The following is a 27,580-nucleotide window of genomic DNA, read 5'->3' on the forward strand; positions in this document are numbered from 1 at the left end:
AAAACAGCATTTGTGAAAATCAAATTTTTGTTTCTTGTCAATATAAAGTGGCCCAAGAACCACTCTCTGAAATCTCTACTGGTTGCTATGGAAAACTATTGCCACCCATCCATGAAACCACCATAGCAGGCCAGCATTGAGATCTCCATGATGGTAGAAAATAACACAGTGTAAAATTAAAAATGCATACTTTCAACAAAAAAAATCCGCCAGTTTTATTACATCTCCTTTAGAGGAGGATACAATGGCAAAGAAAATACCGATGAAAATAACAGATGCGATTAACTGAATAGGTAGCACCTTATTATATATATAAAAATGTTTTGCATGACAAATGGCAACAGAAAACATGCGCACACAGATAGACATGGAAGGTAATTGTTCAGATAGATAGATCCAGACCAAATAAGCAGCATCACTTCAATTGTCAGATTACATTCAAAAGAATTGGAATGTCACTCAGCAAAATAGTACTTTTATATAGTCTTATAGACAATTAAGTCACCTCTTTGACTATTTGAACTATCAAAACCCATGGTGGCTAACTAGACTGACACCAGTCAGCTTAGACCTATTTCTTAATGTTTACTCTCTTCTAGATAACAATACCTTCCAGCATAGTTAATCTCAGACACTTCTAGAACAACATTGGAAGTAAATGTTAAAACATCAAAAATGGGCAACTTTTACATTGTACTTTTAGCACTACCATTTTCAAGCATAGCTTTTCATTGTTTCAGTTTTTCTATCCTAGCCAATTAAGTCACAATGATAAATAAAAACAAAGAACTGCAGATGTTGGAAATCAGGAAAAAAAATAGAAATTGCTGGAAAAGCTCAGCAGGTCTGGCAGCATCTGTGGAGTGAAATCAGAGTTAATGTTTCGGCTCCAGTGATCCTTCCACAATGCTTATACCTTGGAATGCTTTTACCAGAAGACTGGGGACAAGGAACTGGCATGTCATGCACTGAAGCTAGTTGAAACAAACAACAGATAATATATTTGAAATATACAAACTTCCATATTTATTTTGATCAATAGTATTTTAATACAGTAATAGAAAAGCCAGTAAACTTTTATTCGCTTATTTCAAATTCAAATACTTGCATTGTAACTTCCAGAACAACAGTGCCAGTAATTCTGCTCACAAATCTGTGATTCAACATCACAACAAAATACTTTACCAAATCTGTCAAATGGCAATTCTTCCACTTAGTTAGAGTCACAGAGTCATAGAGATATACAGCATGGAAACAGACCCTTCAGTCCAACTCATTCATGCCAACCAGGTATCCTATTTAAAATATAGTCCCATTTACCAGCATTTGGCCCTCTAAACCATTCCTATTCATATACCCATCCAGATATCTTTTAAATGTTGTAATTGTATCAGACTCCACCACTTCCTCTGGCAGTTTATTCCACACATACACCACCCACTGAATGAAATAGTTGCCTCTTAGATCCCTGTTAAATCTTTCTCCTCTCACCTTAAACCTATGCCCTATAGTTTTGGAATTCCCCACTCCAGGGAAAAGACCTCATCTATTTACCCTATATATGCCCCTCATCATTTTATAAACTCCTATAAGGTCATCCCTCAGCCTCCAATGCTCGAGAGAAACTAACCCCTCTCTCAAGAGGTCAAACACTTGAACCCTGGCAACATCTTTGTAAATCTTTTCTGAACACTTTCAAGTTTCAAAACATCCTTTCTATAGCAGGGAGACCAGAACTGAATGCAGTATTCCAAAAGTGGCCTAACCAAACTCCTGCACAGCCGCAACATGACCTCCCAACTCCTACACTCAATGCCTGACCAATTAAGGTAAGCATACCAAACACCTTCTTCACTATACTTTCTAACTGCGACTCCACTTTCAAGGAACTTCGAACCTGCACTCCAAAGTCTCTTTGTTCAGCAACACTCCCCAGGACCATACCATTAAGTGTATAAGTCTTGCCCTGACTTGCCTTTCCAAAATGCAGCACCTCATATTTACCTAAATTAAACTCCATCTGCCACTCCTCAGGCTATTAGCTCATCTAACCAAAGGCCCATTGTACTCTGAGGTAACTATCTTTGCTGTCCACTACACCTCCAATTTTGGTCTCATCTGCAAACTTACTAACCATACCTCCTACGTTTGCATCCAAATCATTTATACAAATGATGAAAAGCAGTGGACCCAGCACTTATCCTTGTGGCACACCGTTGGTCACAGGCTTCCTGTCTGAAAAGCAACACCTCTGTCTTCTACCTTCAAGCCAGTTCTGTATCCAAATAGCTACTTCTCCTCTATTCCATGTGATCTAAACTTGCTAACCAGTCTACCATGAGGAACCTTGTCGAATGCCTTACTGAAGTCCATATAGATCACATCCACTGCTCTGCCCTCATTAATCCTCTTTGTTACTACTTCAGAAAACTCAATTAAGTTCACGAGACATGATTCCCCACGCTAAAGGCCATGTCGACTATTCCTAATCAGTCCTTTCTTTTCCAAATACATGCAAATCCTGTCCCTCAGGACTCCCCCCAAAACTGCTCACCACCAATGTCAGGCTCACCAATCTATAGTTCCCTGGCTTTTCCTTACCACCTTTCTTAAATAGTGGCACCACATTAGCCAACCTCCAGTCTTCTGCCACCTCACCCATGGCTATCGATGAGACAAATATCTCAGCAAAGGATCTAGCAATCACTTCCCTAGCTTCCTACAGAGTTCTAGGGTACACTTGATCAGGTCCCAGGCATTTATCCACTTTTATGTGTTTTAAGACTTCCAGCACCTCCTCTTCTGTAATATGAACATTTTTCAAGATGTCACTATTTATCTCCCCACATTCTACATCTTCCATATCCTTCTCCACAGTAAACACCGATGCAAAATACCCATTTAGTATCCCTCCCATCTCCTGTGGTTCCACACATAGGTGGCCTTGCTGATCTTTAACAGGCCCTATTCTCTTCCTAGTTACCCTTTTGTCCTTAATGTATTTGTAGAATCCCTATGGATTCTCCTTAATCCTATTTGCCAAAGCTATTTCATGTCTCCTTTTTGCTCTCCTGATTTCTCTCTTAAGTATAGTCCTACTGCCTTTATACTTTTCTAGGGAATCGCTCAATTTCTGCTGTCAAACCTGACATATGCCTCCTAATTTTTCTTGACCAAAACCTCAACTTCTCTAGTCATCCAGCATTCCCTACACGTACCAGCATTGCCCTTCACCCTAACAGGAACATTCTGTCTCTGGACTCTCATTATCTCATTTTTGAAGGCTTCCCATTTTTCAACCGTCCCTTTACCTGTAAACATCCGCCCCCAATCAACTTTTGAAAGTTTTGCCTAATACCGTCAAAATTGGCCTTCCTCCAGTTTAGAACTTTAACTTTTAGATCCAGTCTATCCTTTGCCATCACCATTTTAAAACTAATAAAATTATGGTCACTGACCCAAAGTGCTCCCCAACTGACACCTCAGTCACCTGCCCTGCTTCATTTTCTAAGAGTAGATCAGGTTTTGCACCTTCTCTAATAGGTACATCCACATCCTGAATCAGAAAATTTTCTTGTACACACTTAACAAATTCCTCTCCATCCAACCCCTTAACACTATGGCAATCTCAGCCTATGTTTGTAAAGTTAAATTCCCCTACCATAACCACCCTATTGTTGTTATAGATAACTGACATCTCCTTACAAATGTGTTTCTCAATTTCCCGCTGACTATTTGGGGGTCTATAGTACAACCCCAATAAGGTGATCATCCCTTTCTTATTTCTCAGTTCCACCCAAATAACTTCCCTGAACGTATTCCCAGAAATATCTTCCCTAAATACAGCCATAATGTTATCCCTAATCAAAAACGCCACTTCTCCTCCTCTCTTGCCTATTGACTATATACAGATTCCCAAAGACATTTCTGCAATGCAAAAGAATTCCAACTTACCATTGATGATTCTGACTGCCGAGTTACATTGTTTCTGTTGCCCCCATTATGGCTATTTGATGTATCTGAATCGATACAGTTGGGATCGACTAAGAACTCTACCTTGTCAGAAGTTGTATCTTTGTCACTCAAACTGTCCCAGTCAATAATGGGTAGGTCTTCTGTAAAAAGAGAACAAGCTAATTTTGAATTCAGCCCACACTAAAATGAACAACATTTAAAGACTTAGAGGACATTTTAAGATCTGTGAATTCTGTTTCTAAATTGAGACCTGGATTAGGATTGGAATTCAACAGGAGAATACAGCTTTAGGGAGTTAATTCTTATTAGTTTTCTAATAACTCTCTATCAGTCTGCACAAACAATACATTTCAATTGTATGGTTGCCAAAACTATCTGCCTAATGCTCGGCTTCAAGACACTTGCTGAGTGCTGGAGAGGATCCAGTCCCATTGTCCACGTAGGCACCAATGATAGATGGAGGACAAAGAAGACAGTTCTGCAATCAGCACTAAGCTCAGTGCCAAATTAAGAAGCAGAGCCTCAAAAAGGGCATAATTTCTGGATTGTGACTTGAACCATTTACAAACTGGCATACGCAAATCAGATTAGAGAGATGAATGCATGGCTGCAGGACTGGTGTAGAAGAAATGGGTTCTCATTCATGCAACATTGGTAGCAGGGCTGGGGAAAGTGGGATATGTACCAATGCAACATCATTCATCTCAACCACTTGGCACTGGTGACCTTGCAAACCACACAATTATGGAAGGAGAGAGAATTTTAAAATTAACAGTGTGGCAAGGGCTTAAATTTAGGAAGATTTTAATTTATTATTGACATATGTAGGATATGCAGTGCAAAGTACTGTTTTGCATGCTAACCTGACAAATCATACCTCATATAAGATATATCAAAAGAAAAGACAAGAGATTTTTGAGAAGCTTTATAGCTCGAGTCATGGATGAGGTTGCAGACTTGCTCGCCGAGCTGATGTGTTTAATTGTCAACATTTCATCACCCTGCTAGGTAACATCGTCAGTGGACCTCCGGTGAAGTGTTGGTGTTCTGTCCTGCTTGTTATTTATATACCTCAGTTTGCTGGGGTGGTTGGTATTACTTTCAGTGGTTTGTATATCAGGTCCAGTTCAATGTGTTTGTTGACGGAGTTCCGGTTGGAATGCTAGGCCTCCAGGAATTCCCTGGCATTTCTCTGTTTGGCTTGTGCTGTTATGGATATGTTGTCCCAGTCGAATTTGTGTCCTTCTTTGTCCGTGTGTATTGAGAACAGTGAGAATTGGTCGTGTCTCTTGGTGGCTAGTAGGTGTTCATGTATCCTTATTGCCAGTTTTCTGCCAGCAACCATCCCAACACCCATAAACGGAGCTGCATCAGGACATTATTCAAACAAGCCACAACACACTGCAGCAACCCGGAATTGCGCAAAACAGAACAAGAGCACTTATATGGAGTTTTTAACAGGAATAGATACCCAAAAAGCACAATCCGCCATTACCTCCGCGACAGACCACAAGACGACACAACACGGCCAGATACACTTGTCGCCCTACCGTACATCAGGGACATATCAGAGATGACAAGACCACTCAGACCTTTAGGTATCAGGGTAGCCCACAAACCAAAAACCACCCTGTGACAGCTACTAACGTATGTAAAGGACCCCATACCCAGAACAATAAAACTAATGTAACATACAAAATACCATGCAGGGACTGTGAGAAACATTACATAGGCCAAACTGGAAGAAAACTGGCAATAGGTATACATGAATACCTACTAGCCACCAACAGACACCATGAGAAACAGAACCATAAGTAATACCAACCACCCCAGCAAACCAAGGCATATATAACAAGCAGGACAGAACACCAACACTTCATCAGAGGTGCATTGATGATGTTACCCAGCAGGGCGATGAAATGTCTGCAATCAAACACACTGGCTTGGCGAGCAAGGCTGTAACCTCAAAAGACAAAAGAGAATGGTATTAATACACGAAATGATAAACAGACCATGAGAGGAAGAATACAGGGGACAAATTTAGAAATAAACTTCAGATAAGACTATAGGATACTAAAAGAATAAAACTAAACACCTTGTATCTGAAAGCACATAGAATTGGAAACAAAATAAATGAACGGAGAGTGCAAACAGAAATAAATGAATACGATCTCATAGCCATTGTAGAAACATGGTTATAAGATGATATGGATCTATACCATAAGACCATAAGATATAGGAGCAGAGTTAGGCCATTCCACTCACCAAGTCAGCTTCGTCATTCAATCATGGCTAATATGTTTCTCAACCCTATTCTTCTGCCTTCTCCTTCATAACCCTTGATTCCCTTACCAATTAAGAACCTATCTATCTCTGTCTTAAATACACTCAATGGACCAGACAGACCCCGCTCAAAATATTTTAAGAAGGTAGCTGAGACCTTAACTACTCCTTATTTTTAAAAGGCAAATGTGAAGTGCCTTTTCCAGATGTAATGCGATTGGTCAAACTACTTGATGTTAAGCAAAACATAATTTGTTTAAACACCATAGTTAAAACACAACCAAAGAAAGAGGAATTTAGAATAACTTAACTCTACGGAAAACTTAGCAGAATAACAGATACAGTAACTGTGACTAATTAACTGCTCCAATATAGTAACATTCCACATCCACACTCCTTGGCAAAAAGGAAAATTCAGACACTGATGCTCACATGCAGTTCTCCCATAATAAACATCAAGAGAAAATTCAGAGGCAGTAGCAGCCAGGAGACATTCACTGAAGCTTCCAACTCTGTTGAGACCCCAATAGGTTCTGCTTAAAGCTAAACCTAAAAACCCAGAAATCCTATCAATAAGAGATGGCCACACCCATTCAGGCTGTTTTTTTAAAAAAAACAAGGCCTCCCAAGCTGTTTACTCTAGTGGTTTTTCGTAGGTTCCCCTTTACCTCTGCCTTACAACCTCTCTTCAAAAAAAAAAATCCAGGACAAAAATAATTTCTTAAATTCATAGCATCAACAACACTTGGCCTCCACAGCCCTCTGCAGCAATGAATTCCACAGATTAACCACCCTCTGGCTGAAGATATTCCTCCTTACGTCAGTTCTAAAGGGCTAACCCTTCACTCTGAGGCTAAGCCCTCGGGTCCTAGTCTCTCATACTAGCGGAAACATTTTCTCCACATCCTCTCTATGCAGGCCTCTCAGTATTCTGTAAGTTGCAATCAGATTCCCCCTTATCCTTCTAAACTCCATCATGTACAGACTCAGGGACCTCAACTACTCCTCCCAGGATCATTTGTGTAAACTTCCTCTGGACCCTCTCCAACCCCAGCACATCCTTCCTTAGATATGGGGTCCAAAACTGTTCACAATATTCAAAATGTGGTGTGACCAGAGCCTTATACAGCCTCAGTGATCTTCTTTAAATGAACGCTAACATGACATTTGCCTTCCTAACTGACAAATGAACTACATATTAACCTTAAGAAAATCCTGAATTAGGACTCCAAAGTCCCTTTGTGCTTCAGATTTCTGACACTTCTCCCCATTTAGAAAATAGTCAATGCCTCTGTTTTTCCTATCAAAGTGCATAACCTCATACTTTCCGACATTGTATTCCATCTGCCAGTTCTTTGCCGACTCTCCTAGCCTGTCCAAGTCCTTCTGCAGCCTCTCCGCTTCCTCAACATTAACTGTCTCTTCACCTATACATCGGAGCATTGAAGTGTACAGGACATGTAGGAAGGACAGAAATCAAGATAAGGTGGAGAAGTAGCTTTAATTATGATATTAGCACAATAGAAAGGAATACCTAAATTGAGGAAATCAGGATGCGGTAATAGTTTGAGGTAGATGTGAGAAATGATGATGGTAGGAATCACTTGTGCAAGTGGTGTAGAGGTCCCTTAATAGTAACCACATATAGATTGGAGCAAAAAAGGATTATTAATTGGAGCTCATCACAAAGGCACAGAAATGATCACGATATGTCTTAATCTACTTGTAGACTTGAAAATTCAGATGAGCAAAGGTATCTAAGAGAAGAAGTTTTCATGATAGTTTCCTACAATAGCACCTTACAAGAGCCAACTGGAGAGCAGGCAAAATTAGATCTGGAATTGTGCAACAATTCAGCATTAGTTAATGACTTCATAACAAAAGCAGCCCTGTTTACCAGTGACCATATCATGATTTTTATTTTCATTTTTCAGAAGAAAGGTGTGAGTTTAAGGCTGATATTTCCTATTTAAATAAGGACAATAAATGAGGGCATGACAGCAGAGTTGCCTAAGTGAACAGGCAAAGCAGGTTAAGGTATAGCTCAATAGAGATGCAGTGGCAGGCATTTAAGGGGATATTCCAGAATAAATGGAATAGATACATACCTAAGAAAAGTAAAATTCTAAGGGACGGAGCCCTAGTGGTTAATTAGAAAGCTAAAAGACAGTATCAATCTTAAAGAAAAAACCCATAGTTATGCAACAGTAAATGGCAGGTCAAATGATTGGATGAAATATTAAAAACTAAAAAATTAAAGTACAAGAGAAAGCTAACCAGAAACATAAAAGCAGAACGAGTTTCTATAAACCATTTTTTAAAAAAGTTAACAAAATGAGGATCAGTCCCATAGAAATAACAAAGCAAAATAAGGAGATGGCAGATGAACTGAACAGATATTTTTCATTAGGCCTCACTACAGACAATAAACTAACATCCCAGAAGTGCCTATAAATCAAGAAATGGAAGCAAGGGAGGAACTGAGGGAAATTACAATCACTGAGATACAACTGAATAAATCATATTGGAGTTGTAGGCTGGCAGCTTTGTGAGATACTTAATGCATGGCTTCTAATTTTCCCCCAAACTCCCTGAATTTGGGGAAAGTCTCATTAGATTGGTAGATAGGAAATGTAACTCTTTTATTGGAAAAGGGACAGAGACAGAAAGTAGGAATTGATAAACAGATAGTTTAACATCTGTCATAGGGAAAATGTTACAAGTATTATTTTTAAAAAATTACATCTGGACACTTAAATCAGTTCATGGCAATGAGATGGAGTCAGCATGCTTTTGTGAAGGGGAAATCATGTAAAACCAATCCACTGGAGTTATTTGAGAAAATAACATGCTGCGGAAATACTAGATGTGCTGCAGATTTCCAGAAGTAATATGATAAAGTGTCATATCAAAATTTATTGCTGAAGCAAAGGCTAAAAGAGTAGGGGTAATATATTGGCATATGTACAAGATTGGCTGGTTAATAAGAAGCACAGCACAGACTTAAATGGGTCTCTTGCAGATTGACAAGATGCAACGAGTAGTTCACCACAAGTTTCAGTGCCATGATTTTGACTGACTGCAATTTGCATAATGCTGAAAAAAGGCTTTATCAAAGCATTTTGTCTTGGCACTGATCAGGACAATTTGCAGTACAAATTTAGAGTAAAACCAATATTTGTACTGTATGATAGGATTGTGTTGATTGTTTGAAAAACAGCTACTAATGTGGAAATATTAAAAAAAATTAAAATATTAAATTCCAGACCTATTTTCAAAAAAATTACACAAACATCTAAAAAATGAATTTAAGCATAGTTAAATCTATATATACAAATTTTCTTTTCTAAAGATGGCTGTGTTGTATCATTTAACAGCAATTTCTTAATTTGAGTGAAATTAACAGATTATAAATTTTACTGAATAACAATCTGAGCCCTGTTCATTTTTTCATTGTATCGGTACAAAACAATCGCTGGACATATCCAAATACTGCCATTAGAATAGTGACATTCAAATTGTTTTGGTTGAAGGACTCCCTTTCAAATGGGTTTGTGATTGCAGAAACTCAATCTAAATGATAATCTTATATAAAATCCCAATATCAAAAACACTGCATGAAATAGTTACTTTCTTAACGGAATTACTAAAACAGGAGTACTTCTGAAAAGGCATTTTTTCAAAGCTTATAATTTTGCACTTATCAAGATAAATTGCAAGAAATATCAATGCAAGGGAAAACAACATCTATTCTGTTCAATAGGACTGGCAAATAGACTAGTGCAGACACTGTGATTGGAAAATTCCCAGTTAGTGATGACTAACAGTTAACTTCCAAGCTTTGTTTAAATTTTAAACTAGGGAGGTTGACTTGATTGAATCACGAAATGAATCAGGAATGGCTGTCAACTTGTCAACTTCAAACAGTCGCAGTGTATTCTTGTGCATATACATGTTTTCTGTCTCTTTCTTTTGCCACATGACTGTACAAGGGTACTGAAGGGCTCAGTTGAGTAACTAATTAGGTAGAGAGAAGAAGACTGAGAGAAAAGTCACTATGAGCCATGTCAGATTAGGTGCCTTGAATCTCTCTCAACAAGTCAAAGTGGGAAAATTCCACCCACTGCTCATCAGAGTGACTGCACCGTTTGAAATGCTTTCTAGATTGGGTTTTCCAGGTTTTTATGAATCAGCATGTCTCGGTTTCTCACAACTTTCAATTCAGTAAGCACAATGGCATTGCAGAGAATGAAAGCAGGCCAAACTGAGATAGTACCATGAACCACTCAGATTTAGTGCACTTGAGTATCCTCAACAGTATCTTCTTGCACAGTTTGACTGTACAGCCACACAGTGTGTGGCAGCTACAGGCTCATTAGTCAAAGCAGCATTCTGCAGCAGATCAGACAAGAGACAAATTTGTATATAAAGTATTCTGGTTGCACTTCTCCCCATGTTGGTGCACTGAGCTATAGTACCAAGGTCATCTTGTTGAAATGAGACCAACAGGTAATCCATTTTGCATTAATTATCTATTTTGCCTCTTATTTTGTACAACTCTGACTGAATCCCTTATACTTTCACAATGTGAACAGCTTTACAGCTATTATCAAAATCTGGTTAAAAATTCAATCTTTTACAGAAAACATAGGCGCTACTCAACACCATTTTCTATATAATTGCGTCCATTGCAACCTGCCAGGTTTGTCCTAAAAAGGTTGGACTACATAAAATCTCAAAGTCCTTAGTGCATACCTGGCTACTCAGAAATTTGTCATCTTGTTGACTATTGGTTACTTTGCCCACAACAGAAAAATTACTTGCCTTCACTAGACTGGCTGTCTGTTAATGAATTAATCATGCAAATGTATTTATGGTACGAATTCACTGTACTTTGGCCTTTCAGGACAGATCTTCTTTCCTTCAAAACCCTTGAATTATTCATCATTAACTCTCCATCTGATAAATCACTGTCACTGGAACTCCATATGATTTTTGCAATTTCCTCAGACCTCTGATTGCCAGGATCTGCTGCACCAAAAAAAACACAAAAAAAAGCAAATTTCATAATCTTGTTATACTCATTGCACAATAATAGACAAACAGCCAGTTTATTTAAATATTTAGTTTTCAGATTACAAATAGCATTATATTTAAATTCAACAATTAAAAATATACTTGCATGTATATAGCATCTATTAGGTCCTATTTTCACATCCCATTGTTCTGAACCGATAAACTGCTTTTGAGCTATAATCATGGTGCTATGTAAACTAACACAGTAACTGTATTGTGCACAGCCAAGATAAATAACAAGATAAATCTGTTTTGATGATGGGGATTAATTAAAGGAACTACCCTCCTCCTCTGTGAATGGATCCTACGTCTCTTTGAATAGCTGAGTGGGAATTCCAGTGAACATCCAACCCAAAGATAGCACTTCCAAAAATTTCCTTGATGTTATAACAGCAGTCCAGATTACGTGCTCAAATCTAGCACAGTTGAGTGATGCTTGAATCCATAACCCCCGAGATAAACTACAAGCTTAGACTAATTTGCTTGAGATGAGTCTTGTTGAAAAAAATATCACTGCAAAACTGAAAATATGCGGAACAGAAGATTAAAGCTTTGGGACACACGTACCCAAATTGAAACAGCTTGCCCCGGAAAACAAACTCGAACATAATTGAGCTGGTACCAATGCAGCAACAACCATAGAGATGAGTTAGACTAGGGAGCTCAGGAAGGGCTAGCACAAGATGCTTACCTAAGAACATACATGCAGAGAGGCAAGCAGCAGAGGATATAGAGATTAATGAAAGAACAAAACAGTTTAAATGACTAAAACAATGTTGACTTCTCTCACTTTTCTTTTAATTTATTTAGCACCTTTAACATGGAAAATGCCACAAGATGTTTCACTGGAAGGTTTTCAATCACAATTTGACACCAAGTACCATTAGAAAATTTTAGGGTAGATGACTAAATACTAGGTCAAAAAGTCAATAGTTGCGCAGAGTTAGTTAAGGAATTCAATAGCTTAGGTCTTTGGTCAGAAGTTACTAATAGTGGAGCCTCATAAGGCCAGAATTAAAGCAATGCAGATATCTCAGAAGGTTGTGGCCTGAAGAAAGTACAGAGTTAGGAAGGGGTGAGGACATCAAGGGAATTTGAAAATGAGGATGAGATTTTTAAAACTGAGACATGGTTTATCTAGAAGCCACTGAAGCAGGAGGCAAAAGGTGATAAGGTCTTACTGCAATTTAGGATATGAGAAGCTGAGATTTGGATGATCTTCAGTCTATCCTCCTTGTGGTTAGAATACAAACATAAACATACAATTGGGAGCAGGCATAGGCCATTTGGCCACTCAAGTATACTCCACCATTCAATAAAATCATGGTTGATCTGATTAATCTACACACCCACTCAGCCCCAACAACCATTGTCATTTTTCAAGAATCTATTTACCTCTGCCTTAAAAATATTCAAAGGCAGTACTTTCGTTTTTTAAGAAACTTCCAAGTCTCTTAACCCGAGCGAAAAGAATTACCAGCATCTCTGCTTGAATTCGGTGATCTTTTATTTTTAAACAGTGCTTCTATATTCTCCCAAAAGATGAAGCATCCCTTCCACATGCACCTTGTCAAGATACTTCTGAATCTTTCATGTTTCAACCGAGAGAAACCGGCCAAGAGTGAATTAGAATAGTCAGGGCTAAAGATCACAAAGGCACAGATGAGCATTTTAACAACAGCTGAGCTGAGGCAATGGCAGAGCCACGTAATATAACATAGATGGAAATAGGCAGCCTTAGTAGTGTGGTGAAAGTATAGTTGGAGCTGATCCCTGGTACAAATTTGACACCAAGATTGTGAAAGATTTGGTTTACCTTCAGACAATTGCCAAGGGTGAAAGATTTGGTGGCTACAGAATGGCGAACAAAAATAATGTAAAGCAAAAAGCTTTATAAGATGATATAGAAATTGTGCCTTTGGTTAATAAGTGACAATCTGAGTCGAAAATAATAAGGGGGAAGAAATTGAGACTGAAGGTGAATAGAGTCCCAGTAGTCAAGCTAATAGGATATTTTGTCTAATTATAGACAATTGTTTAGAATTAAGCCAAGTACTATTCAAGAATCTGTTCCACAAAGATCCATTTTTATAATCAAACAGCAATTACCAGTTCCATTTGCCAGCATTTGGCCCCTATCCCGATAAACACATCCTATTCATATATCCATCCAGATGCCTTTTAAATATGGTAACTGTACCGGCCTCCACCACTTCCTCTGCCAACTCATTCCATGCATGCATACGATCTGCATGAAAAAAGTTGACCCTCAGGTCCCTTTTAAATCTTTCCCCTCCTCACCTTAAACCTATGCCCTCCAGTTTGGTACTCCCCCCCACCTTGGGGAAAAGACCTTGGCTATTCACCCTATACATGCTTCTCATGATTTTCTAAATTTCTACAAGGTCATCCCTTAGACTCCGTCGCTCCAGAGAAAATAGCCCTAGCCTATTCAGCCTCTTCCTTTAGCTCAAACCCTCCAACTCTGCCAACATCCTTGTAAATCTTTTCTGAACCCTTTCAGTTTCACAATATCTTTCCTATAGCAGGGAGACCAAAATTGAAGGCAGTATTCCAGAAGTGACCTAACCAATGTCCTGTACAGCCACAACATGACATCCCAACTTCTATACTCCTATTACTTCCATGCAGTAATACTTTCTTTGAAATGGAAAATTGAGCATGCACTAAGCTATGGAAGAAATGTGGCAGATAAACAAGCGAATTAGATCTAACAGAAACAGAAATTTCTGGAAAAGCTCAGCAGGCCTGGCAGCATCCATGGTGAGAAACCAGAATCAACACCTCGGGTCCAGCAACGCCTCAAGGAATTAAGGGTTATGGTAAGGGGGTGGGTGAGCGGAGCTGTGGCCATGAAATGATCAGCCATGATCTAATGGAATAGCAGAGCAGGCCCGAAGGGCCAGACGGCCTACTCCTGCTCCTGGTTCATATGTGCAGTATTCCAATAAGATTCAGTTGGTCCTCTTGAAGTCCCAGCAACAAAGGGATAGTCTTGAAGCAATTCAATCCACTCCATGTGGTATATTGCAAAGGTTAAGGGGCTCTGACAAAATTCTAGCAGCAGTACTGAAGACATGCTGCAGAATTAGCTATGCCACTAGCCCTGCTGTTCCAGTCAAACTGCAAAACTGGCATCTACCTGACAATTAGAGTCTTAAAGGAGCTGCCAGTGAAACAATTGATGCATTAGTTTTAATGTTCCTAAACTTATTAGATATGGGTAAGGTTCCTTTAGATTGGAAAATAGCTACTGCTATAGCTTCTTTACTTGTAAAGAGACAGAGGAAGAAAGCTGAAACTACAGACCAGTTAGCTTAGTGTTTGTCATAGGGAAAATGTTGGAAGCTATTATTCAAGAGGTTATAACAGAACACTTGGATAATTTCAAGATAATCAAGCAGAGCCAACATGGTTTTGTGAAAGGGAAATTATGTTAACTAACGTGAAATGGAAATCTGTGGATGTATTGGGTTTAGATGTCCAAATGGCATTTGACAAGTTGCCATATCAAATGTTATCATGGAAAAGAAAAGCACATGGTGTAGGGGGTAACAATACGGTATGGACTGAAGACTGGCTTGCCAACAGGAGGTACAGGGTAGGAATGTGGGTCTTTAACAAGTTGGTAGAATTTCACAAGTGGGGAGCCATGGGGGGCAGTGTTGAGGCATCAACTCTTCACAATTCATATAAATTATTTGGATGAAGGGACCGAAGGTGTGATAGATAAATTTGCTGATGACACAAAGAAATGTATGAAAATGAATTGTGAAAAAGACATAAGGAGACTACAAAGGGATATAATTAAGTGGATGGGCAAAGATCTGGCAAAAGGAGTACAATGTGGAAAACTGCAAAATTGTCAATTCTTGGGGGAAATAATGAACAAGAACCATATTATCTCAAAGGTGAGAGATGGCAGAGGTCTGAGATGACTGCCTTATGAGGAAAGGCTAGACAGGCTAAACTTGTATCCTCTCACTTAATTGAAACACAAGATCCTGAAGGGATTTGACCAGGTGGATGTTGAAAGCATGTCTCCTCTTGTGGGAGAATCTAGAACTAAGGGTCATTGTTTAAAAACAAGAGTGCCCATTTAAAACAGTTGAGGAATCGTTTTTCATCTCGGACTGTTGTAAGTCTTTGAAATTTTCTTCCTCAAAAGGTAATGAATTCAGATTCTTTAAGTATTGTTAAAGAAGAGACAGATAGATTCTTAATTACCAAGTGGATGAAAGATTATTTGGAGATATGCAGGAATATGGAGTTGAAGTTAAAATCAGATCAACTAAGATCTTACTGAATGGTAGAGCAGGCTCAAAAGGCCAAATGGCCCACTCTTGCTCATATGTACATTCACTATCTGTCTCAGTATTACTGTTGGATATCTTTGGGCAAAAGGCTACAATCTCTTAGATGCTGGGCAAACAAACTCCTAAACTCAAGTATGCCTTCCCCATAAAGACTTTTAAAAGGAGCTGATATATAGTTGAACCTATAAACTAAGCATGGGCTCACTGACTCAATGTTCTACTCACACTGGAATAGTTTTGAACAGATTTTAATTGAAGATAAATTTCTGTGATAGTGTAAATTTTTTCTCTATTGTTACTTTTCTTTAACAAATGAGCAATGTACCAGAAAGAAATTTACATCTGGTCTTATCTGTACGAACAGTAAAGTGAAAAAGTATAAATTTAAAAGTGATGTGGAATCTCCAAGACCCAAGGAAGAGTTGAAAGTTCCCTTGGCTTGATTCATGCTGGAATTCTTTCAAGCCTTACATCAGAACACACAGTAAACTTACGACAGCTGATGAGAAAATACATTGCGACAAATGGTCAGAATCCCAACAACAGTTGGCTGCCATGCTGGATCCTCAAGAAACTGAAAGTAACATACAAGTTTAACATATAACAAATAAGTTTGTCTTCTACAATACAAATAAACCTGTCATTCTACAGTGGATACAATACAAAAGAATTGTAATCAAATCTGGTACAAGGGAGGGAAATGGCATTTGCATTCAAAGATTGTAACACCAGCTGAGATCATAATTTTTAATTTAAACAGTATGAGGAGACCATTCAGGCCATTGTGTGTCTGCAGCAGCTCTCTGAATGAACGTTTCATTTACAGCCTTTTTCTACCTCTCCCCACAACCCTGTCCATTGTTCCTTTTCAAATAATAGTTTCTCTAATTCATTCATGAACCCAAGGAGGGACATATTCTTGTGAAAGTAGTGAATTTTGGGAATTCTTTACTCCAAAGAGCAGTGAAGAGACAGGAAGATTCTTGAACAAGTGTCAATTGAGGCCATGATCAGATCAGCTATGGTTTTATTGTGTGGTATAGTAGGCTCATGCAGCCAGACAATGTACTCCTTACTTTTTCAATTCTTAATGGACCAAGTGTTCAAACAACAATTACAAGTTTTAAAAAAAGGAGTATGTGCATATTAAGCCCACAGTAAGATTTCAAGTCAAAGAAAAATAGGCTTTATATAAGTTTTTTCAATCTTGTGATGTCTAAAAGGACTACACAACCAATGAATTACTTTTAAAACACATTCACAGTTATAATAAGGAAGAAATATTCATGCACCAAAATCAGACAAGTAAAAATTTTCAAACAGCGTGAGATGAGGATTTGTCATAGAATGTTATCACCACTCTTTATCACCTTTTGCAAAATTGCACAATATGTTTGCTGCCAGGCTGGATCCTCAAAGAACAGGGCCCAGTACTTCCAAAGGGTAGGAAAACGGGGAAGTTTCTCAGCATATGAATTGCATGTTCCTCTTCAGAGAACTGAAACTTAAATGAGTGAAGGAACAGAGAAAGAAACAGTCACTTTGAATGATCGTTGTCATTCTAAAGTGTAAAATCCAAATGATGTCAGATATCAAATATTTTTATTCCATCCTTTGAAAACCCAGCATTTTAGGCCTCTCAATTCATGAAGAGGCCTCAGTAAACACACAATCTTATATGCTGCTGAAACATCAATTTTCAGAATTTTCTATGAATCTATTGAACTACTGTAATAGTCAGCAGGGTTAAAAGAGCATTGACCTCTGAAATGTTATGAAAATACACCAAAATTAGTAATATTCCCTGCAGGGTAGAAATTATTTACAGTAAAGAAAATTTAGAAGGCCGATATGAGGAGTGGAGTATTATAACAAAAAGATATTTTCTTTTAGTTTTACTTATTTACATCAATATGTGTTTAGGAGGAGGTGAGGTTCCTGTTTTTTTTTTAAATATAGCTCCATTTTTCCCTGATTGGATTGTATTCCACAACACCATATGCAGCTGGTGGGGTGAACAGATAGCCTGCTCTAGCATTTTGGCCAATACCTTTTTTTAAAATCAACCACTAGGAGGTGCCTGAGACGAGGCAAAATAATTCTGGCATTTCTTACTTTTCTGGGCTGTGCAAGATGCCAGTGTTAAATCTATAATTTAACAGCTTGGCTCTGGGCACAGCTAGATTTGGAGCACAAATCTATTGTTGCACCACTGGCATAGCCTATGCCATATTCAGTGCCTTCAGTACTTTCTTCATACTGCACGAAGTCAATCAAATTGGGTGAAGACTAGCATCTATGGTGTTGGGAGAGGATGAAATGGATCGTCTATTCTTACTGATGATGGTTGAAAATGCTTCATCACAGTCATTTGCAAAAACAAATTGGGCTCACCCATTATTGAAGGTGGTGGAGATGGAATATTGCAAAGGCACCTCCTGTAGTCAATTAACTTTCCATCACCATTCATAATCGAAAGCAGCAAGTTGCAGAACTTTGATTAGCTGTGGGTCGTTTAGCTCCTTATAGTGCATGATAAAAAACATAGAACTGCAGATGCTAGAAACCCAAAGCAAAAAACAGAAATCTCTGGAGAAAGTCAACAGGTCTGGCAGCATGTGTGGACAGAAAACCGAGCTAACATTTACAGTCCAGTGACCCTTCTTCAGAACTGTAAACTTAGTTAACTGTTTTCTCTCCACAGATGCTGCCAGACTCTCTGGGTCCAGTAATTTGTTCTTATTCCTTCTACTATACATTGCTTTCACTACTTAGCACACATGCTAGGCCATGAGGTAAAAGACTGTAGATGGAAGACATTTCTGCTTCTGCTGATGACTGTTTTGAACAGATCAATTCTGAACCTGTCCCATTAAGCACCATTACAGTGCAACACAACGTGATTGTCAACATCTCCAGTGTGTAAATGGGACTTCATCTTTGCAAGTTATCTGGTGATCACATATATCTGTAAATTGGCTAGGGCAAGGTCAAGTTGGTCTTCACCTTTTCTGGATTCCCTCACCACCTGTCACAGGCCCAGCCTGACAGATATTCCTTCAGAAATTGACCTGTTCAGTCAAGTAATAGTGATATCAAGCCAAGCTTAGAGATGGGCATTGAAATCTTTTGCTCGGAATTCATTCCGTGGCATTGCTATCGTCAATGTCTCAACTGGAGCTCAACATGGAGGATTGCAGTAGGTGTTTTTTTTTGCCCATGTTTGCTCTGATGCCATGAGACCTCCTGGGATCAGGATCAGTCTTGAGGAATAATGCTCCCAGAGCAACTTCCACCTGAACATATATTACTGTACCTTCCTAGGAAACTACCTTCTCAACTATATATCACGATGTTGCTACCTCCTGGCAGCAAGCAGGCCAGAAATGATGTATGAGGAGTCTGGAATATTGGCTATAAAGTATGACTATATCAGGCTATTACTTAGTTTGTTTGTGGAATCAATCTCCTAATTTTGCAAAGGAATCTTGAGCAGGGTCAACTTGGTACAGTATGCCATTGTTTTCAGTGCCTAAATTGATGTCAGGCAATCTTCCCATTTCTTTTTTTCAACTTTACTGTTAGATTTGGAACAAATGAGTGGCTTACTGGGGGCTATTTCAGAGAGCATCTAATAGTCAGTCATATGTTGGCCAGATTGGGCAAGAATAGATTTCTTTCCCTAAATGGTAATAGAGAATGGCAAGGGACTTAACGACAATCCAGTAGTTTCATGATTGCTGTTACTCAGGCTAGCTTTTAATTCTTTATTTATTAATTGAACTTAAAATTGACCAATGGTAGCAGCAGTATTTGAACTTATGTCTCCAGAATTTTGGATTGTGGGCCCAGCCTGACAGATATTCCTTCAGAATTTGACCAGTTCAGTCAAGTAATAGTGATATCAAGCCAATCTTAGTGATGGGCATTGAAATCGTCGGCTCAGAATATATTCAGCGGCCTAGCTATCGTCAATGTCTCAATTGGTGCTCAACATGGTCAAATACATGGAGGAGTGCAGTAGGTGGTAAATAGGATTAATAGCTGCCTTGTGCTGTTAAACAGCATATTCACTGTTGGTGCCCGAATTCATGGAAACATCTACAAATGGGAGCTAGAAAGCTGCTTGGAGCAATGTAACTGTTAATGATAGCTATCAACTTCAGAAAAGGAGAAAGTTGGTGTACAGCAAGCACCTAATACAAGGCAAACTACCTCTGTCAGAATGAAGTAAAGATGTGAGGCCACATACAACCATTTCCTCTTCTCCAGTAGACTTGTTACCCTGTTAAAACAAAAATTATAAGAAAAATGAAACATCTGAGAAAATTGAGCAACACAATGTAGAATAAAACTAAACAAAACAACTGTCGGGCATATGCAATTACTGCCATTAGAAAAGTAATGTTAAAATTGTTTTGGTCAAACGATTCCCTTTATAGTGGGTTTGTGATTGGAGACGCTCAATCTAATGATAACATTATATAACACACAATACAAAAGTTCTGCATGGAAATAGTTATTTTTTAAAAGCATTATTAAAACTTGAGTATTTCTGAGAAAAGACAAATTGTGCCAAAGATTTTCCTCTTGCACTCATCAGGATAATTTACAAAAAATAGGAACATAGGAACAGGAGTAGGCCATTCAGATACTTGAGCCTGTTCTACTATTCAATGAGATCATGGTTGATTTGTGGCCTCACTCCATATACATTCCTTTGGCCCATATCCCTTAATACTTTTGCTTAACAAAAATTTATCTATCTCAAGTTTAAAACTAACTTCAATCAAGCAACAACTGATATTTGTTGAAGAGTTTCAAGCTCTATCACCCTTTGTATGTAGATATGCTTCCTACATCTCTCATGAACACCTGGCCCTAATTTTCAGACTACGTCCCTAGTTCTAGAATCACCTATCACTGCAAATACTTTATTTTTATCCCATCTTTTCCTGTTAATATCTTGAAGACTTTAATCACATTACCCTTTAACTTTCTAAAATCTAGAGAAAACAGGCCTAATTTGTATAATTTCTCCTTATAACTTAATCCCTGAAGTCCAGATATCATTCTTGTAAGCCTATACTGTATTCCCTCCAAGAAAAATATATCCTTCATAACGTGCAGTGCCCAGATCTGCTCTCAGTTCCCCAAGTGGGGTCTAAACAGGGATTTGTATAACTGCAGCCTAATTTCTGTCTCCTTGTACTCCAGTCCCCCAGTTATAAACACCTGCACTCCATTGGCCTTCTTGATTATCTTCTGCACTTGTTGTGGCATTTTAAAGATCTATGCATCTGAATCCCCTAGTCTCTTTGGACATCCATTTAGACATTTAACTTCATACCATCTAGAAAGTAACCTGATTTATCCTTTTTCAGTCCAACGAGCTCAAACTGAACTCCAACTGCCACAGTTTTGCCCATTCACTTAATATCAGTATCCCTCGGTAACTTTATGCTATAATCTACATTTCCCCCAGCTTTGTGTCAGCAAATTCAGACATACGACTTTCTATGCCATTATCCAAGTCGTCAATAAATAATGTGAATATTTGAGGCCATAGCACAGATCCTTATGGGACACCACCAATCACATCCTGCCAGAGTACCAACATAAAGGGAAACAACATTCTGACTGTATGAGAGCGGATTTTGATTGACAGGCTAGTGCCTCTGGTGAAAACCAAAACATCAGTCAGTGATGATTGAACAGCTAATTGCAAAGATTCATTTAAATGTTAAGCCAGGCAACTCGACTCTAATTGATCAAAGAATTGCCCTGAGAGAAGAACCAGAGAATGGCTGTCACTTATTCTGTTGCATTGAAACAGGCACAATATGTGTACATATTTTTTCTTCTGCAAACAGTACAGGGCCCCGTGCATTAATACATGTTGCTTCCAGTGCAAATAAAAAAAAGAAAATTACAGCCAAGGAACAGGCCCTTCGGCCCTCCAAGCCTGCACCGACATGCTGCCCGTCACAACTAAAACCCCCTACCCTTCCGGGGACTGTATCCCTCTAGTCCCATCCTATTCATTTATTTGTCAAAACGCCCTTTAAAAGTCACTATGGTATCTGCTTCCACTATCTCCTCCGGCAGCGACTTCCAGGCACCCACCAACCTCTGTGTAAAAAAACTTGCCTCGTACATCACCTCTAAACCTTGCCCCTCGCACCTTAAACCTATGGCCCCTGGTAAATGACTCTTCCACCCTGGGAAAAAGTTTCTGACTGTCCAGTCTGTTCATGCCTTTCATAAGCTTGTAGACCTCTAGCAGGTCGCCCCTCAACCTCCATCATTCCAGTGAGAACAAACCAAGTTTCTCCAACCTCTCCTCATAGCTAATGCCCACTATACCAGGCAACATCCTGGTAAATCTTTTCTATACCCTCTCCAAAGCCACCACGTTCTTCTGGTAGTGTGGCGACCAGAATTGAACACAATAATCCAAATGCGGCCTAACTAAGGTTCTATAAAACTGCACCATTACCTGCCAATTTTTTAAACTCAATGCCCTGGCCAATGAAGGCAAGCATGCCATATGCCTTGTTGACTGATAATAACATGACTTGATAATCCTAAATTGGGCATGAGCATAATTCTTCAAATATTCAGAAAATATCCGATTGCAGAATCACATCTATTGCTGAATACTAAGTTTTGAGTTTTGTAAACGTGGACTGGTTGGCGAGATCAGTCTCTTTCTTGTTACAAATAATCAAAGCAACATGCTGTTTGATACAAACTGCCAGTCTTTGGGATGTGCAGCCTACAGTGTAGTGTCGAAGAAGCTCAAAGTAGGAGTAATGGTGAAGTGTTTAAGAGGAAAGAATGATCTGGTTACATAGATGAAGCAACAATAAAAAGCATAATCTAGAAAGTGAAAGACTGTTCTTTTAGCAATAGATGCAACCTCTATGAAAGGTAAAAGTTAAAACAGGGAAATCAGGCTTGTTTGGGAGAAAACAAAAGGTCAGTGGTGCACACTACTCCATGGGCACAGTGTATTTATGAATGGTTCCTAATCCAAGAGATAAGTGTCCGTGTGCACGTGTGTGAACATAGAACATAGAACATTACAGCGCAGTACAGGCTCTTTGGCCCTCGATGTTGCGCCGACCTGTGAAACCAATCTGAAGCCTGTCTAACCTACACTATTCCATTATCATTCATATGTTTATCCAATGACCATTTAAATGCCCTTAAACTTGGCGAGTAAACTACTGTTGCAGGCAGGGCATTCCACGCCCTTACTACTCTCCGAGTAAAGAACCTACTTCTGACATCTGTCCTATATCTATCACCCCTCAATTTAAAGCTATGTCCCCTCATGCTGGCCATCACCATCCGAGGAAAAAGGCTCTCACTGTCCACCCTATCTAATCCTCTGATCATCTTGTATGTCTCTATTAAGTCACCTCTTAACCTTCTTCTCTCTAAAGAAAACAGCCTCAAGTCCCTCAGCCTTTCCTCATAAGACCTTCCCTCCATACCAGGCAACATCCTGGCAAACCTCCTCTGCACCCTTTCCAATGCTTCCACATCCTTCCTATAATGCGGCAACCAGAACTGTACGCAATACTCCAAGTGCGGCCGCACCAGAGTTTTGTACAGCTGCAACATGACCTCATGGCTCCGAAACTCAATCCCTCTACCAATAAAACCTAACACACCGTACGCCTTCTTAACAACCCTACATTTCCTGCTGAGATACCAAGAAGTTTAATTTATGATCACAAATTATTAAAGTGAATATTAAGGTCAGGCAGTTTCAAAGTACCCAGTGAAAGATATCTTTTCAAGATCATGCTGCATTTCATTGAAACAATATATCTGGTAAAAACAAGGAAGTCAAACTAAAAGTTGGTCAGGGAACTAAACTGCCAAACAACAGGGAGTTTTGGGTCACACTTGCAGTTAGAATGGAGATATTCAACAAAGTGGTTATCTAACTGATATTCATCACCCAGGTACAGTAGATTGGAGGAAGTTCAGATAACTCATTGTCTCACATGAAAGAAGCATCTGGGGCCTTGTTCAGTTGTGTAGGAAAAGGTGAACAGACAAATGTTGTACCACTTCAGCTCAAAAAGAGCCCGGTAAAGAAAGCAAGCAAATGGAAGTATGACATTAACAATCATACCCTTAGAAGCCAAAAAGAGGAAGACATGGTTGGAAATGCAAATAGCAGGTAACAATTTCTTGGGTGCAGAGAAAGGGTAGCTGTAATGTACTCGGATTTCCAGAAGGCATTTGACAGGGTTCCACATAAAATGTTATTGCACAAAGTAGTTGTTATAGCAGGCAACATACTAGCATGAGTTGAAGATTGGCTGGCAGCCAGAAACAGACTGCAAAAAGGTTTTCGCATTGGGCCTTCAACTTTCTCCAATTTATATCAATTAAGTGGATGAAGGACATAAATGAATTGGAGGTGGTGCAAGGTGTACAAGGTTGATACCTGAATGAGTGAGTTCTCTTACAAGAACAGAGTCACTTATGCTTGGTTTCACTCAACTTCAGAACAGCAAAGGTTGAGTTGATTGAGTTTTGTAGGCTGAATAGTCTTGGGAAAGTGCACAAGGAAAGGACGTTTACTCTTGTCGGGGAGTCCAGAACTGGGAAAAATTGTTTTACAATTAGGGGTTAACCCTTTCAGGACAGAGATGAGAGGATTTTATTTTCTTTCATAAGGTTGACACACTTTGGAACTCTCTCCCTCAGAAAGTAAGGGCATTAAATATTTTGAGATGGAGGTAGATCCTTGTTAGGCAAGAAAATCACAGTTTATCCAGGAGAATTGGGAATGTGGTATTTGGAACACAATCAAATTAGCCTTATTGAATGGCAATGACTACCAACTTCTGCTCTTATTTCTTAAGTCAAAAGGAAATATGAACTTTATTGTGGAAAGGGAAAGAATGAAGTATTAAAAATAGAATGAGCCTCATTAAGAGTCTTATCCAAATAGAATGGATCTTGATTTAAGAACTTTGCCTATCAAGATAGAGTGGAGTCACTGGCTGACGAAAAAGCAAAATACTTTGGAAGCTCTGATATGAAAGGTATCATCAGAGCAGATGAAACGTTTATAAAAAAAATAGGATAAAGAAAAGGGGCTTCTAAAGAGTGCAGGAAATAATGATTTAAGTAGTTGTGGGAGAATAGGGGGCTTGTATAGATGTCAGTAAAGCAACAATCCGCGAGTCAGAAAAGCACAGTAGTTCATGATAGTAAGGGACAAATGGAGACTGGAAAGATGAATAGAAATCTGAACTATGGTGAATTAAGTTCACATCATCAGGCTTACAAATAGCAAGCAGCACTCACTTCATCAATTATGCAATGGAAAATAAGTGGTTCTGGGGTGGGGGATGCGAGTCAGAACATTTTCACCATTTTCGATCGAAAAGACTGATATAATTGGGACCTGCACAAGTTCACTAATTTGGAGAAAATGAGTTGAGCTAAGGAAAAAGTTATTCAATTTGAGATTTGATTTATTTAATAATTCTATGCAGTTAAAAAATAATCTAGTTACTTCTAGGGTCTCAGGCATTGCCAGTACAGAAGAAAGTAAAATAAGCTAAGGATCTAAAAGCTCCACCAGCAGCTTCTTGTTGCCCTTCCCCATCCTAAAGTCGACCACCTGTCTCTAAATTCCTCCATGAAATTCTGTTCCTACTTCTCCCAAAGCCAACACAGTTCCCTCAAATTATTCTCTCATTTGCTCTTTCACCTCATGCAGTACCTATGCTAAAAGTATGCAAAATTGAACTCTCGATAAGCAACAATATGACAGATTTAAAACTGCTACATTATCTTACTTCCATTGATGGAACTTCTTGAAAACCTTCGCCACACTGATTCCACGATTTTGCAATTGAAGGTGTAAATTTCTTAGCAAGACTACTTGCTTTCTTGCAGGTTGCCTCCACATCCTGAACATCACTCAAAAATAAGAATCTCTGCACCATTCCAGTAGTCCTTTTCCGCTGAAAATCAGACAAATACATCAGATTATCAAGACAAAGAAATGTTATGCATGTCAATTTGATTTACTTTTCCCACCAGATGTGTCACAATAGAATCGGTATATGCATCTTAAAAATGAATTCTCCAACCTTCTTTTTTCTATCCTTTGGTACAGGTTAGAAACTGGATGGAAATTAGAGGTGCTGCACTATTCACAACTTCAATCTTTCATTTGTGAAGTAGAATGCTATGAATCCTGAGCATCAAGTGGTGTGACTATCCAACCAAAAATACACAAAGGTTTATTTCACTGGATTGGTTAGATCTAAATTTAGATTTAGATTTTAAACGTGAAAGTACACTTTGATTTCCATTCTCAAATAACTGAATTGTTCCTTCATTGAATGTGGGTGTTTCTGGCTGGGCCAATATTTATTGCCCATCCCTAGCTGCCCTTCAGAACACCTTCCTGAACCACTGCAGTCCATTTGGTGTAGAATGAACCAATAGGAAGAAGTTCCAGGATTTTGACCCAGCGACACTAAAGGAACAGTGATTATATTTCTAATTCAGGATCATGAGGGACTTCAAGGTGAACTGTCAAATGTTGGTGTTCCATGTATCTGCCGCCCTGGTTCTTCAACATGGATTTGGAAGGTGCTGTCTAAACAGCATTGGTAAGCAGCTGCAGTGCGTCCTGTAAATGGTGCATACTTATGTCATTGTGCATCAGTGGTGGAGGACATGAATGCTGAAGGTGTTTGATCGGCTGTCAATCAAGCAGGTTGATTTGTCATGAATAGTCTTGAGCTTCTTAAGTGCCATTGGAGCAACATTCATCCAGGAAAATTCAGAGTAATCCATCACAATCCTGGATTACACTTTACTGACAGATTTTGAGGAGTCAGGATGGAGTTATTTGCCACAGAAATCCCAATTTCTGAACTGCTTTTGTAGCACAATATTTATATGCCATGGCCAGTTCAGTTTCTGGTCAATGATACCCCCAATGATGTTGATATTAGGGGATTCAGGTCATGCCATTAAACAAAGGGCATTGATTCAATTCACTCATGTTGCAGATGTTCACTGTCTGGAATTTATGTAATACAAATGTTACCAGCCACTTAACAACTGTGCTTGACTGTTATCAAGGACTTGCTGCAATTGTCAGAAATCAATAAAGACACCAGGTTATAGTCCAACAGGTTTATTTGAAATCACAAGTTTTCGGAATGCTGCTCCTTTGTCAGGTGAAGTGGAGGGAAGCACACAAGTACTGAATTTATAGGTGGAGAGATAATTACAAGACAACGCCAGGTAATTAAGAGTGTCAAAAGGTAGTACAAATGGTGTGAGAGGAGTGTCAACAGGCTTTAATAACATGTCTTTGCAGGTGATCAAAAGTGTCAAATGGTGTGAGTAAAGTGTGAACAGTTGAATAGCAAATGAAGGGATGACCTATGATCCGATATATTAAGGCAGAGAGATAATTACAAAAAATCAAAAATAAGATGCTGACTCCAGCATCTGCAGTTCCTAATGTTTCCGAGTGAAAAATAAGATGGTGCTAGCAACAAACCAAATGGCTGGAATAACATGATAGGTATAAGAGTCTCATGACGAGGGGCAAACCAAAATATCAAATAATCCAAAACTGTACAAACTCATTAAGGTATAGAGTGATGATCATAAATTATCAAGGTAATAGTGTCAAATCACAATAGGAAGGAAGATTTTGCAAACACAGAACAATATGGTGGGGTTACATATAGTGCGACATGAACTCAAGATCACAGTTGAGGTCGTTTTCATGGATACAGAACTTGGCTAACAGTTTCTGCTTAGCAATTCTGCATTGTTATGATCTCAAAGGCTGCCTTGGAGGACACTTTCCCAAGGATCAAAGGCTGAAGGTCCTTTGC

At 38.9% G+C, this 27,580-nt stretch overlaps 1 protein-coding gene across 8 annotated transcripts in view; it reads right to left on the reverse strand.

Moving 5' to 3' along the window:
* Positions 1 to 27,580, reverse strand: part of spidr (scaffold protein involved in DNA repair) — a 250,462-nt gene that overhangs the window by 212,406 nt on the left and 10,476 nt on the right. For all 8 annotated transcript variants that reach the window (XM_048595620.1, XM_048595614.1, XM_048595617.1 and 5 more), the window contains exons 2-5: positions 25,508 to 25,675; positions 19,887 to 19,956; positions 11,083 to 11,289; positions 3,955 to 4,115 (exon numbers count right to left, since the gene is read on the reverse strand). In XM_048595620.1, coding sequence (XP_048451577.1) covers positions 3,955 to 4,115; positions 11,083 to 11,289; positions 19,887 to 19,956; positions 25,508 to 25,675 — 606 coding nt within the window. The remainder of the gene's footprint in view (positions 1 to 3,954; positions 4,116 to 11,082; positions 11,290 to 19,886; positions 19,957 to 25,507; positions 25,676 to 27,580) is intronic.

Source organism: Rhincodon typus, chromosome 4 (assembly GCF_021869965.1).
Source record: "Rhincodon typus isolate 14 chromosome 4, sRhiTyp1.1, whole genome shotgun sequence".
Taxonomy (NCBI): domain Eukaryota; kingdom Metazoa; phylum Chordata; class Chondrichthyes; order Orectolobiformes; family Rhincodontidae; genus Rhincodon; species Rhincodon typus.